This window comes from Heptranchias perlo, chromosome 2 (genome assembly GCF_035084215.1).
Source record: "Heptranchias perlo isolate sHepPer1 chromosome 2, sHepPer1.hap1, whole genome shotgun sequence".
In the NCBI taxonomy this organism is placed as follows: domain Eukaryota; kingdom Metazoa; phylum Chordata; class Chondrichthyes; order Hexanchiformes; family Hexanchidae; genus Heptranchias; species Heptranchias perlo.
In genome coordinates, this window is record NC_090326.1 from 153,464,987 (window position 1) to 153,480,775 (window position 15,789).

The 15,789-nt window shown below is 42.2% G+C and overlaps 1 protein-coding gene across 2 annotated transcripts in view; it reads right to left on the minus strand.

Moving 5' to 3' along the window:
* The window catches only part of LOC137344994 (actin-related protein 3B), a 79,437-nt gene that overhangs the window by 24,730 nt on the left and 38,918 nt on the right, over positions 1 to 15,789 (minus strand). For both annotated transcript variants that reach the window (XM_068008330.1, XM_068008322.1), the window contains one exon: positions 15,645 to 15,752. In XM_068008330.1, coding sequence (XP_067864431.1) covers positions 15,645 to 15,752 — 108 coding nt within the window. The remainder of the gene's footprint in view (positions 1 to 15,644; positions 15,753 to 15,789) is intronic.

The following is a 15,789-nucleotide window of genomic DNA, read 5'->3' on the forward strand; positions in this document are numbered from 1 at the left end:
TTATAACAGAAGTGTTACACAACAATTTATGTTTATATAGCACCTTTAACGTAGCAAAATGACCTAAAATTCTTTACAATTGGGGGTCAGACCCAAGAGGACTGAAGTCTCCGCCTTGGATGACAGAGGAATGGGGGAGAGGGGGAAGTACATGCAGTAGACCGGAATTGGAAGAAAGGAGAATATGAGGCAGGGACATAAAGCTGGAGGAGTTTAAGAGGTGGGGAGACGCAAGGCATTAGAGCGATTTGAAGACAAGGATGATAATTTTGTAAATCAATAGGTGAGCAAGTTTCTAAGGTGACAGTTGAGCAAGGTTTTGTGCAGTATAGGATGCAGACAGCAGAGTTCACGTAGGGTGAATCCTGAGGGGCCAACGAGGAACGTATTGGATTCATCAAGTCTGGAAGTGATGGAGGCATTTATGAGAGTTTCTGTGGCAGTGGAGGTAAGCTGGGGTCAGAAACAGGAGATATTTCAAACTTGGAAGTAGACAGTCTTAGTGTTGGACTGGAAATAGAGTTTGTAGCTCAGATCAGTGTTGAGCATTACAGCAAAGTTGCACATCAGACTGAGCTTGAGCAGGAAGAATGATAAGATCAAGGACAAGGAGCACAGTGTTCTTGTTGGGGTAGAAGAGGATGGCTTCAGTCTTGCCCAGGTTCAGCTGCAAGTAGTTCTGATTCATTCACAACTTGATGTCAGACAGGCATATTCGTGGAATCAAGCATGACAGTGCAGAGATGAAACTGGATATTAGCATACATATGAAATCCGAGCCCATGCTTAGGGATAATGTCACCACTGGGCAACATATAGTTGAGGAATAAGAGGGGGCCAAGTGTGAAATCTTGGGAGCACACCAGAGGTAACCACGCAAAAACAACTTGTATTTATATAGCGCCTTAAATGAAGTAAACCGTCCCGAGGCGCTTCACAGGAGCATTATCAAACAAAATTTGTCACTGAGCCACAAAGGGAGATATTACGACGAGCTTGGTCAAAGAGGTAGGTTTTAAGGAGCGTCTTAAAGGAGGAGCGAGGGGTAGAGAGGTGGAGAGGTTTAGGGAGGGAATTCTAGAGCTTAGGGCCTAGGCAGCTGAAGGTATGGCCGCCAGTGGGGGAGCGATGAAAATCGGGGATGCGAATGAGGCCAGAATTTGAGGAGCAATGTACAGAAGGCAGCGCCATTGCAGGAGAAATAGTGCAGTGTATTATTCTAAGATGAAACTGTGTCCCCTTAAAACCACAAAGTCTAATTGGTGTTAAGTAAACAGAGCCTCAGATCAATCAGAGTTTAATTGGAAAGTGCTTGTAAACTTCAGGCTTTAGGTCAAGAGCATTAAGCGGATTGCTTTGTTTTTTCTTAAAAGGTTGTTTTGCATCTGTAATAATCTGTGTGACTGATGCAACATTTTATACATGTATTTATTTACACACACACAGATGGCCCAATTTAATGGAATGTTCTTTAAATTATACTGTCCCACACATACAATGGTAGATATTACATGAGTACACTAACATATTTGACCTTAATCAGACTGCTGAAAGTACAAAAAAAGTACCTACAAAAGTACTTGTTGTGTAGAATTTTCCACAAATTTCTCCTGATTTGCTCCCACTATCAATAAGATTAATGAAGTCCCTCTGAAAATCAAAGTGCCAATCTTTTTACATTGCCAAACAACATTGGAATCAGGGCTGGAAAATTACACTTGCAAAGCACCAGTTTGGTAAACTGAAAAATCAACGCCAGTCACCAGCTTCTAAATAAATTGATGTGTTTATGACTCCATTGCCAATCCATCATAGTTTGCTTCACAGTTTTAGTGATCCAGTTACTTAGTTACTGCTTTGACTACTCTACTGGTTAGCTGCCCACCTATACAAAAGGTATACTTTATTCCTTTTTGAATTAGTTTTCTTCAATTAATATTGATGTAGCAGGGTGGAATCACAGTTATCAGTACAAAAAGGGAATACTCTCATTCTTATGATGATGTATTGTTAAATGGGGACTTCAGTTTAGTATTTTACTAGATTGACTACTTATATAATTGTTTTGGAAACAGAAATGATTTGTATATAAGATTTCAAGAGTGCCATGCTCAACAAAACCTCATTACTTACCCCAAGAATTGGATTCTGGTCAGCCAGATGTCCGGTGAGCACAGAAACCCATCTCCATGTTGAAGACTCCCCAAACCAAACGACTGAGAACACAGGTAGTTTCTATTTGCGCGCTATGCAGGGCACTCTCTTCCCACTCCTTAAATCCAAATCCGCCACCCCCACCCCTTCCGCAGAGTGACACCTCACCTACCCAAATGGAGGTTAACAAGAGCGAAGAGATAGGATTCACCATGTGTATTGCAGGGATACTGCTGGAGAGTAACCAGCTAAAACCGCACAGCTTACCAGCACGGTGCACAGGTAAGCTTCCCACTGCTAGGATTCGGAAATGATTGTTAAATTGTACATGGGCAAAGCGTTCATTTTTCAAATCAAACCACTCTATTCTTGTTTGTGCGCTTGAGTTAAATTTTCCTTTTAAACTATCACCTAATTAATTCTAAAAGGTGTCCATTAGAGATGTACAAACACAGAGCAACTCAACTGTTAATCAGTATTAACTGAATGCAAATGTTGACAGCTTCGCTGAAATTAATGGAACGCCTACCTCAGGATTTTTTAAAAGCAGAGATATAGTGCACTAAAAGGGAACAACAAAGTTGGTGCAATTTTGAACAATAAACAATTGCAGAAAGGAACAAACATTTTATAATGGTTGGGATGTACATGACAGTAGGTGCTGTAACCTCATCAGCTACCATTTTGCCTACTCTGAAACTAGCACCGTGTTTGGTCTTAGAGAGTTCTGGAAATATACTTGTCACTATCGGAAGGGTTATGAATAAAACCGTAGGCTATCTTTCTCTTTCAGGTGCTGTGTAACCTGTTATGCTTTTCTATAACTTCCTATTTTTATTTCTGAATTCCAGCATTCCATCTTTTTACCTCCAAGTAATTCTATCTCACCTAAATTATTTCATATATTAAATCAAGCATTCAAAATGTGAAGCCTACTTGCCATTATCCTTCTCAGTGCTGTCGTACTTTTATCGTAAAATTTAAATATCATACAAAAACACGAAGTGGGATTATAACAGAATTCACATAATGTCAATAACTGTTTTGCCAACAATACCAACACTAAATAATGGCCTCACCTTGTTTAGATCTGGGAGTTCCCTAACCCAGGGCCATTATATTCTGTTGGGAAGTAAATGGCTGCAAGGTAGCACACCTGGTGATGGTAGTTCAGAACCAAATTAACGCGCTGTGGCATATTCGGCAATTGGATACCCGAGGTCGGCAGATCCTCAGTACTTCAAAGCACTGTTAACCAGCCAGTCCAGTTCACAAACTGTACCTGGACGGATGGGACCATCATTAGCATTCTTCCCCTTGCTCCAGATAACACTGCAAGCCAATAGCCTAATAGTTAGGTGGTCGTGGTTGAACAAGGAGCAGGAAGCTTACCAGTGCTCTGCACTGGTTGAACTCCAGCAAAAGCCCTGCACACATGTTGGGGTCCCGAAGCCTTGGCTGAGCCAATTGATGCCCAAGTTCCTTCGACTTAGTAAGTAGGGTCCCTCTCCCCAAGAAGAAAGTGTACACTTCATATCAAGAAAACAGAAACTAGCTGTGTGGCTATCTCTGTAGCTTGGTTTGGAGACTCAAACATGGTCACAGGTTTCTGTATGTCTCAGATTCAGGTGGCCACATAAAAACTAGTTAGTTACAAGTTGCTTTCTAAAGGTCTTTTACATTATCACTTTATTCCCATGTCAGAGGAGCAACCTCCATGTGCCATTTTCCCCTTTTATGCTTGGCGATAGCCACCACGGAAACCGGTTTCCCGAAACCCAATTACAATTTAGAGGTGGAATGGCAATAAAGTATAATTCATTGTTATTTTTAAAAGGTAGAAATTTGTGTTTATATTATAAACATTTGCAAGGCTATGGGATAAGACCGGGGGAGTGTGATGAATTGAATAGCTCTTTCAAAGAACCAGCACAGGCACGATGGGCCAAATGGCCTCTTTCCATGCTGTAAGATTCTATGAAACATGATTGTAGGTAGCACTAAAGGAAATCATGCATTCAACAAAAAACACAATTGCTCACTGAGTAAATTATGTCATTTGTTAGGGCTCAGAAATGCAAATGCTCAGGACCAACTTCCTGTATTTACTGTGCTGGAAGAACGGCAGTTACCGAGACCATTACTTTTGTTGGTATACAATGCCACTGGTTCCCTGCAGGTCAGGTGATTTACACTAAGGAGTGCAGCCAAGGAGGGAGAACAGTGTGTCCACCACTCCTCTAATGTAAAAGAGCCTTCACTTGCCTGAGAAAATCACCATCTTGGTGCCTTTCTCCCAACATCATTTTTTAAAACCCTCATTTCCTAGTTATTTTTTAAACCTTATTTTGTACTAATTCTCATGCTTTCTCATGACGTGGCTTGATGCACAGTACTTGCTATAATACAAGTTTCACAATGCTTACAGGTACATGGAATGTGGGTCATATATAGTTATGCAGTTCTGTGCATCACTGTGAGGGGTGCTCAGTTACAGAGCTGGGGTCAATCCTACTCAGGGCGAGAGGGGTTTGAGAGAAGAGAAAAAGCAGGGAGAAATGAGGAGTCATACTTGGATGAGGCAGGAATCATAGAAATTTATAGCACAACAGGAGGCCATTCGGCCCATCGTGTCTGTGCCAGCCAAAGAAGAGCTATCCAGCCTAATCCCACTTTCCAGCTCTTGGTCCGCAGCCTTGTAGGTTACGGCACTTCAAGTGCACATCCAAGCACCTTTTAAATGCGATGAGGGTTTCTGCCTCTACCACCCTTTCAGGCAGTGAGTTCCAGACCCCCACCACCCTCTGGGTGAAAAAGATTTTTCTCAGCTCCCCTCTAATCCTTCTACCAATTACTTTAAATCTATGCCACCTGGTTATTGACCCCTCTGCTAGGGGAAACAGGTCTTTCCTATCCACTCAATCTCGGCCCCTCATAATTTTATACACCTCAATTAAATCTCCCCCCAGCCTCCTCTGTTCCAAAGAAAACAACCCCAGCCTAACCAATCTTTCCTCATACCTAAAATTCTCCAGTCCTGTCAACATCCTTGTAATCTCCTCTGTACCCTCTCTAGTGCAATCACATCTTTCCTGTAATGTGGTGACCAGAACTGTACACAGTACTCAAGCTGTGGCCTAACTAGCGTTTTATACAGTTCAAGCATAAGCACCCTACTCTTATATCACGGCTAATAAAGGAAAGTATCCCATATACCTTTTTAAACCACCTTATCTACCTGCCCTGCTACCTTCAGGGATCTGTGGACTTGCACTCCAAGGTCCCTCTGTTGGTCTACACCTCTCATTATCCTCCCATTTATTGTGTATTCCCTTGCCTTGTTTGCCCTCCCCAAATGCATTAGCTCACACTTCTTCGGATTGAATTCCAGGAAGCAGGTTCCCGTTGGAGTTTAGTAGAATGCTAGTAGCAGTGAGGCTAGTAGGACTGGGGAGACTTGTGGTGGGAGAGGGACTAGTCCACAGTAAGGGCCCATGCCTGATCTTGTTTTCCCAACTCTGTGCGGAGCCTGTACATTATTGCATTGATTGGCAATTATCGCACACATGGTGTTCCCATGTTTGTTGTGGGGACACATTGGTTTCTTGCTACCAGAAGCAAGATCTCGAGTGGACTGGGTTTTGGGCATAACTAGGTCACCGATTGTTTTCAGTGGCCTCCAGGACCTCTGTCCAGAAGGGGTGGTGGTTGAGCAAGACAAAATAGTGTGCAGGAACGTATTCTTGTAGCTACAATTCTACAATAGAAAAGCAGTATGTTATTTAAATGGAGAGAGATTGCAGAACTCTGAGGTAGAGGGATCTGGGTGTCCTAGTACATGAATCACAAAAAGTTAGTATACAAGTATAGCAAGTAATTAGGAAGGCAAATGGAATGTTGTCATTTATTGCAAGGGGAATGGAATTTAAAAAGAGATATTTTGCTACAGTTGTGCAGGGCATTGGTGAGACCACATCTAGAATACTGTGTGCAGTTTTAGTCTCCTTATTTAAGAAAGGACATAATTGCTTTAGAGGCAGTTCAGAGAAGGTTCACTCGACTGATTCCTGGGATGAAGGGGTTATCTTACGAGGAAAGGTTGCACAAGTTGGGCCTGTATACACTGGAGTTTAGAAGAATGAGAGGTGATCTTATTGAAACATAAGATCCTGAGGGGACTTGAAGGGGTAGATGCTGAGAGGATGTTTCCCCTTGTGGTAGAGACTAGAACGACAGGACACAGTTTAAAAATAAGGGGTCTCCCATTTAAGACAGAGATGAGGAGAAATTTTTTCTCTCAGAGGGTCGTGAGTCTGTGGAACTCCCTTCCCTAGAGAGGGTGGAGGCAGGGTTGTTGAATATTTTTAAGGCTGAGTTAGATAGATTCCTGATTAACAAGGGAGTCAAAGGTTATAGTAGGTAGACGGGAAAGTGGAGTTAAGGTCACAATCAGATCAGCCATGATCTTATCAAATGGCCTACTCCTGCCCCTAATTCTTATGTTCATATGCCAGCACTCATCTGCCAGGATCATGTTTCAAAATGTGTGTTCGGCAAAAGATGCGAGTTGACCTTCTCTCATTCTGTTACAACTAGAGGATTTGAAGGTCAGTCGCCAAACTTCTTCCAGTCTAGATCACACTCAGGAGCCACATTGGTTTTTGATGCCATCTGGTGCAGAGGTTGATAGTACTGAGTGGGGAGGCTGAGGGCTGCACATTGTTTCGTAATAATGTGGTCAAGTCAAGCTGGATTTTACAGAGGATGGGGGGGTGGGGCGCGTTGGGGCACGCATGTGTCCTGGGTGCCATACCTGGGAACTCCCCAAGGTTGGAGCAGGATATTGTCTGTGGCTGTGGTCCCTTGGCCTGGAAATTCCCTTTCTTGTCCAAGCCCCGTATTCCCTCTGTTCTGACTGCTTAACCCCATACTGGTTTGCCAGGGTAGCTCAGCGATTGCTGGCAAGCGTTCATCAATTCCAAGATAGCATGTGCACAGTTGATTCCCAGCCCCTCCCTACCCATGCCTCACATTGTCACGTGGCTACAGTTTGAGTAAGAAATCTCTTCCTCGACGCTGGGCAAGATGAAGCTACTGTAATCCATTCCTCTTGCTCCCCTTTGCCCATTCTGATGCAGCTGACATACAGCAACATGCAGGGGGACTCGAGGTGGCTAATGAGTCTCTGACATGTGTGTTGGGGTGTTGAGCGCTGCTGTATTGGATTTGCTAAGCCAGAAGTGCTGCAATGCATCTGAATGGCTTGTGCAGGGGATCTCCTTGGATCTTGAGCAGGAATGTCCTGACTGTACCTCCACTTTCATCTATTGGTTGTTGCCAGCTTGGAACGACATTCCTCCGGGCATTACAGTCTCCCAGCTCTTACCATAAGAAATAGGAGCAGGAGAGGGCCATTTGGCCCTTCGAGCCTGCTCAGCCCATTTAATGAGATCACAGCTGATCTGATTTTACCTCATCTCCACTTTCCCGCCTTTTCCCCATATCCTTTGACTTCCTTGCTGATCAAAAATTTGTCTAACTCAGCCTTGAATGTATTCAATGACTCAGCCTTCACAGCTTTTTGCAGTAAAGAATTCCAAAGATTCACGACCCTCTGGGAGAAGAAATTCCTCCTCATTTCTGTCTTAAATGGGCAACCCCATATTCTGAAACTATGCCCCCTAGTTTTAGATTCCCCCATGAGGGGTAACATCCTCTCAGCATCTATCCTATCGAGTCCCCTCAGAATCTTGTATGTTTCAATAAGATCTCCTCTCATTCTTCTAAACTCCAATGAATATAGACCCAACCTGCTCAATCTTTCCTCATAGGACAACCCTTCTATACCCGGAATCAACCCAGTGAACCTTCTCTGAACTGCCTCCAATGCAAGAATATCCTTCCTTAAATAAGGGCACCAGAACTGTACACAGTAGTCCAGGTGTGGGCTCACCCTGCTTTTATACTCCATCCCCCTAGAAAGAAAGGCCAATATTCCGTTTGCCTTCCAGATTACCTGTTGCACCTGTATGTTGACTTTTTGTGTTTCAAGGGGACTTGTCAGCCTTTAGATCCATTAGTTTACCTAGTACTTTATCCTCTAGTGATAGTTAACATTTTTAGTTCCTCCCTCCCCTTTGCCCCTTGATTATCTAATGTTATTGGCATGTTATTAGTGTCTTCTACTGTGAAGACAGATGCAAAATATCTGTTCATTTCCTCTGCCATTTCCTTGTTTTCCATTATTATTTCCCCAGTCTCATCCTCTAAGGGAATAATGTTTACTTTAGCTACCCTCTTCCTTTTTATATACTTGTAGAAGCTTTTACTGTCAATTTTTATATTTCTTGCAAGTTTACTCGCAATTTATTTTCTCCCTCTATTATTGTTTTAGTCATCCTTTGTTGGTTTTTAAAGTTTTCCCAATCTTCAGGCTTACCAATAATCTTTGCCATTTTGTATGCTTTTTCTTTTAACCTGATACCATCCTTGACTTCCTTAGTTAGCCATGGTTGGTTCACCCTTTTTGTGGAGTCTTTCCTCCTCACAGGGATACATTTTTGTTGTGAGTTATAAAATATCTTTTTAAATGTTGCCACTGCTTATCCACCATCATACCATCTAATCTGTTTACCCAGTCACTTTAGCCAATTCCGCCCTCATTTAAGTTTAATACAGTAGATTCAGACTCAAGATCCTCGCTCTCAAACTGGATGTGAAATTCTATCATGTTATGATCACTGCTTCCCAAAGGATCCTTTACTTTGAGATCATTAACTAATCCTGTTTCGTTACCCATTACCAGATCCAAAATGGCCTGTTCCCCGATTGGTTCCCCAACGTATTGGTCTAAGAACAGTCCCAAATACACTCTGAACTCCTCAGGGCTATTTTTGCCAATTTGATTTGTCCAATCTGTGTGAAAATTAAAATCGCCCATGATTATTGTATTACCTTTTTTACCTGATTTATATTTTGCCCTACAGTGTAACTACTGTTAGGGGGCCTATATACTACACCCACCAGTGATTTCTTTCCCTTGCTATTTCTTACCTCCACCCAAATTGATTCGACATCTCGATCTTCTGAGCCAAGATCATTTCTCACTATTATACCAATTTCATCCTTTATTAACAGAGCTACCCCACCACCTTTACCTTTTTTCCTATCCTTCCAAAATGTTAAATAACCTTGAATATTTAGCTCCCAATCTTGGTCACTTTGCAACCACGTCTCTGTAATGGCCATGAGATCATACCCATTTGTTTCTATTTGTGCCGTCAATTCATCCATCTTATTACGAATGCTGCGCGCATTCAGATAAATAACCTTTAATTTTGTCTTTTTTCCATTCTTTCCTACTCCGGCCCCATTTGCTAGTGCACTCTTATGTTTGTACGCTCTATCCCTTCCTGACGTACTCTTTTTATCATTACCCCCAAAACTTTCCTGTACTACTTCCTTGTCTTTTCTCTTTATCAATCTAAACTTCATCCCACCTGAACCCTCCCCCCACCCCCTATTTAGTTTAAAGCCTTCTCTACCGCCCTAATTATTCGGTTCGAATAACTAGGGCGGTAGAGAAGGAGCTGCAGGCCTTGGGGTTCTCAAAAGGGAAGGCGAATCTTCAGTCTGGATTTGGAGTGTGGCAGGGTACAGTTATTAGATATTCTTGCTTCAGAGGGTTATTTTAATGCCAAAGGTCTTGCACCTCCATGGGAAAGGTTGGTAAAAATTGAAATCCAGTGACTGTGGAATTGCAGTTGGCTCTTGTACAGACAGTGATAATTGCTTTCGCTTGAACGTTGCAGATTTCAAACTGGTTTGGTGTGTTTTGGATTCAATGACATGAGGGCAAGTGGCCTGTGAACTCTAGGTCATGTCAGTTGACAAGGGCCAGTACAAATAATAGGGTTTGCTGGATGAAGGAGTAGATCTCTTTTTCTAAGGGATCGAAGATGCAGATGTTGTTTCAATGTCCTTGGTTATCAAGATCATCTATTTTTGCAGTTAGCTTGGTGTCTGTTCCATAGGTAGGTCACTTGGGTGTTGATTTCTGAAAATGTCTATCTCCTTCCCTAGCACCTCCAAGACATGTTCTGCTAGGGTGTTTACAGTGTTGAATTTGTGGAATTCCATATGTATTGCGTTGAGAGGATTTGTGAAGATTTTGTCCAGTGAATAGATCTATAAAGCTGGTTGGGCCCTACCTAGATTTTTCCTGGTGTCTATGGGTACATTTTGTTGAAAGCGCTGTCTCTTTAACCTGAAGAAGCTGAGAAGGGAGTGAGTGGCTTGTAAATTGCCACTGCAGATGGGAGGTGAGAGGAACAGCTTGATGCTGCAGCAACTTCAATGGACAGAGATCTACTGAGATCTACTGGAGGATCTGTTTGGCCAGGATGGGGGGGGGGGGGGGGGGGAGGGAGAGGGAGGAATTGTTCAACTCCCCCTTCCCCCTGGAGGTAAGTAGAGTTGGGGAAGGGGACTTTGGCAATAGTGCCTTTTGCTCTTCCACTTCATCTCCTGCTGTCGTGTGGCTCCCATTTTTACACTTAATTGCACTTTTAAACCTTTTGTCGGTGGATCAGCTGATCCTTCCTGCTAGGGGCTCATTAATTTTTAAGTGTTTTCTGACTCAAAAATTCCAAGCTGGAGTCAGGAGCAACAATTTTTAGGGCATGGCTACCAATCCAAGCCTGGGTTTCCATCAAATGTCTCAGAGCGGGAGATGAGTGGGGGCAGGGAATGCCGACTCTCAGGTCCCGATCTCTTTTTTGGGCCCCATAATGTTATTTTCTTTTGGTTTTTTTTGCAGCGTGTGTTTGTTACAACCCAACATTTTGCTGTTTTCTATTTCTGGTACAGATTTTGGAGAAGCTGGAAGGAGCTCTCCTCTCAATCTGCTCCACATCTAATGACATTACCAGAAGTCCCCCTCCCAATATCTCTGGCCTTTCAGTGATTTGTCTTTTTCCTTGCTGCATTGAATTTGTTCTGGCCCACTGGAGCTTTTCCCTAACCCAACAACTAGTTTGTCTAATGGCTATAAAGGACATTTCATTCCTTTTAGCAATTTATTTCCTGCAATTAAACTAAGTGCTTTCTCAAGTGAAGAATGAATAGGTAAGCAAAATTGTCCTACTCACCAGCGAATAATTTAAAACATCTTTCCAGCACTCTGTGGCCTATGAATGAGCTCTTTTATCTTTACTGACCTGTACACATTTAGATTCCATTTACACATCATTAGTTCTCATCTAGCACCTCCTCCCATCATTCGCAATCACTTACCAGTTACACAACACGTCTACAAACCTTGAAGTTTCAACACATCACTTTAACTCCTTACTGTACATTTTCCTTTTACAGTTTCGTTTCTCTAATTTCCTTTGTGCTATTTTTATTTTTTTTGCAAAAAAAGTATCCATGGAGACAAGATACTTAGGAATGAAGATGCCAATTCAGCCCTTCTTAACTCATCCATCCAGAATGATGCTAAACTTCTCCCATTGCTGCATCTAGCTGTTTCTTAAATGATTCCAGGGTTTTTGCCTCCATTCCTCTGCCTGGAAATTCAATCCAAGTGTAAATTATTCTCTGTAAAGAAGAACTTCTTGATATCAGTCCTAAAATTACCTTTTACTATTATCTTATACACCCAGAAGGAAATAATTATAGCCAGCAAATAGGATACAACAAAAGAGCTCCACTTTACCAAAACTAGATTAAAACACATCCACAAGCTGATTTCCCAAGGTGTAAACATTCACTGAAGATCTATGTCTCTCATGCTTCACCATCATATTGCACTGTGATGGAATAAATTGAGATTCTAATTTGTACTCTGGGAAAAAATCCACTTCGGTTTGCCACATGCAGAAAAGGAACTGATACGTATGAATGCAGGTACTAGCATCCGATTACATCATTTTGATCGCCCTGCTACATTAAAGGACAAGAAATGATTTATTATTTCATCCAAGGCATCTTCCAAGCCTAGCTCTCAATTTAATTTATTTTTTCATTTGTCTTCAAAGTGGAGGGATTTAGATGGAAGGGGAACAGAATATTTCTCAGATTTTGCAACCAGTATTACCTAGAGCAGATTAGGTGCATTCTTTCCCTAGACTGGTCAAAGGGTACATCTTAACTTCAGCCTCACTCTGCTACTGCACCAGCACTATACTTCCCACATCAAACCTGTCCAAAAACAACAACTTCAGAGTTAAATTTAGGAAGTCTGTGCTGTAGACTCATAACCACAAAGAAACGGGTTGTGACTGAATAAATCCCCAGAGATTAGTAATAGTGATAGACTTCAAGAGGATATAGACAGGCTGATGGCATGGGCGGACACGTGGCAGATGAAATTTAACTCAAAAAAATGCGAAGTGATACATTTCGGTAGGAAGAATGAGGAGAGGCAATATAAACTAGAGGGCACAACTCTAAAAGGGGTACAGGAACAGAGAGATCTGGGGGTGTATGCGCACAAATCGTTGAAGGTGGCAGGGCAGGTTGAGAAAATGGTTAAAAAAAGCATACAGGATCCTGGGCTTTATAAATAGAGGCACAGAGTATGGAAGTCATGATGAACCTTTATAAAACACTGGTTTGGCCACAACTGGAGTATTGTGTCCAATTCTGGGCACCGCACTTCAGGAAAGATGTGAAGGCCTTAGAGAGGGTGCAGAAGAGATTTACTAGAATGATTCCAGGGATGAGGGACGTTAGTAACGTGGGTTGTTCACCTTGGAACAGAGATGGTTGCGAGGAGATTTGATAAAGGTATTCAAAATCATGAAGGGTCTAGACAGAGTAGATAGAGAGAAACTGTTCCCATTGGCAGAAGGGTCAAGAACCAGAGGGCATAGATTTAAGATAATTGGCAAAAGAACGAAAAGGTGACATGAGGAAATACTTTTTTTTATAAACACACCCGGATCTAGAACGCACTGCCCGAGGGGGTGGTGGAGGCAGATTCAATCATGGCCTTCAAAAGGGAACTGGATAAGTACTTGAAAGGAAAAAATTTGCAGGGCTACGGAGAAAGGGCGGGGGAGTGGGACTAGCTGGATTGCTCTTCCATAGAGCCAGCGCGGACTCGATGGGCCGAATGGCCTCCTTCCGTGCTATAAACCTATTTGCGATTCTTTCTAGATAGATAGTACTTATCCCACAGTGCTAAAAGAGACAAGGGAAAAGATTTGCAAAGCACTGACCATCGTTGAGGAAGACATTGGACACTGGGGAAGTACCAGAAGATTGGAAACAGGCTAATATGTTGCTCATATTCAAAAAGGTAACTAAACAGACACAGGCAACTACCTGGCTTAGTTCCATTCCAAGTAAAATTGTTTGACTTATAGGGAGAGGTTGGATAGACGGAGACTTTTTTCCCTGGAGAGTAGGAGGTTTAGGGGTGATCTTATAGAAGTCTATAAAATAATGAGGGGCATAGATAAGGTAGTCAAAATCTTTTCCCAAAGGTAGAGGAGTCTATAACGAGGGGACATAGATTTAAGGTGAGAGGGGAGAGATACAAAAGGGTCCAGAGGGGCAATTTTTTCACTCAAAGGGTGGTGAGTGTCTGGAACGAGCTGCCAGAGGCAGTAGTAGAGGCGGGTACAATTTTGTCTTTTAAAAAGCATTTGGACAGTTACATGGGTAAGATGGGTATAGAGGGATATGGGCCAAGTGCAGGCAACTGGGACTAGCTTAGTGGTATAAACTGGGCGACATGGACATGTTGGGCCGAAGGGCCTGTTTCCATGTTGTAAACTTCTATGATTCTATGATAAAATAATTGAATTGATTATCAGGAGTAAACTTGAGGACCATCTGTACATCTAACAAACAGCAGTCAACATGGATTCAGGAGAGCAAGATCCTGCCGGACTAACTTCCTCAACTTCTTTAAGGATATGAATACCCAAGTGGACTATAGTAAGCCCTATGACAGTGTACCTTGGTCAAGTTCGACATGAAAGGCTATTAATTAAACTCAAAACCCCTCCGGCAACACCTCAATTTTAAAATTCTCATCCTTGTTTTCAAATCCCTCCATGTACTCGTTCCTCCCCATCTCTGTAACCTACTCCAGTCCTACAACCCTCCGAGATCGCTACGCTCCTCCATTTCTGGCCTCTTGCGCATCCCCAATTTTCATTGTTCCACCATTGGCGGCGATGCCTTCAGCTGCCCCAAGCTTTGGAACTCCCTCCTTAAACCTCTCCGCCTCTCTCTCCTCCTTTAAGGTGCTCCTTAGAACCTACCTCTTTGACCAACCTGTCCTAATATCTCCTTATGTGGCTCAGTGTCAAATCTTGTGTGATAACGCTCCTGTGAAGTACCTTGGGATGTTTTACTATGTTAAAGATGCTATATAAATGCAAGTTGTTGTTGTTGTTGTTGTTGATGTTGTTGATGATGATGATGATTAAGAGGACACCGTGGAAATGGGTAAGAAAATGGTTGACGGTTAGAAAACGAGTACTTATTAGAGCAGTTATGTCAGAGATGGGACGCCTCAGGGCTCAGAACTGGAACCACTCCATTTTCCAATTTATGTAAGCAACCTGGATTCTGAAACTCAATGAAAAGTGGCCAAATTTGCAGATGAAATCAAATTTGAAAGAAGCAGCTCAGAAACTACAGAATGAGTTGTCAAGATAGATATGTAAGTGGGCAAAACGATGGCAGATAAAATTCAATGCAGAAAAATGTGAAGTGGTACACATAGCATGAAAAAAAAATGGATGACTCCATGAAATAGCTACAGATGAAGCTGAAAGAGGCTTTGGAGTCTTAGTACACTCAATGCTAAACATGTCCAACCAATGCAGAATAGCAATGAACAAAGTCAATAGAGTACTGAACTACCTAGCTAAAATAGCAGAATAAAAGTCAAATGAGAAAATGATCAAACTTTATAGAGGCAGTAGTCTTGACTACTGCATCCAATTCTGGTTGCCAAGAAACAAGAGAGACATTCAAGCACTGGAAGCAGTGCATAGTAGTGCCATGGGGCTAATTCCCAATGTTATGGATATCAGTTATGAGAAAAGACTGAAGAAACTTGGGCTTCTCAGCCTGGAAAGCAGGTGTGTGAGAGATGATCTCAGAGGTATTCAAGATTGTTAAAAGGTCTGGAAAGTTAACCGGAAATATTACTTTAAAAATCAAACTGCGTGGAAGACGGACGGACAGACAGACAAACAAAATTTCTTTCTAATCACAAGAGTTCCCATTTCTCTGGTCTTTCCTTATAACTAAAGCCTTGAATCCCTAGTATCATCTAAATAATAAAACCCTGTAAAAATACAGCAAATTGTAATACTGATCTTTAGTCCTTATACACTTCATAATTCTTTAATTACCAGTTGTAATGTGTGTCGGATACAGCCTAAACCTCAAACTGATCCAAGCTTTTTTCCTTTTACGGCATGTATGTAAAATACTTTTGTGTGTTCAAGTGTTATACTCACCACTGGAATACAATGGGTCACGCCATCACCACTGTCTATCACTATGCCCGTTAGTGTGCGTTCTCCCACCTGCCGTGAGGTCCAGGAAGCAGCTAATGCTAGCACAGCCTGCAATTTAAAACAAATCCTAAAAAATTATACATTG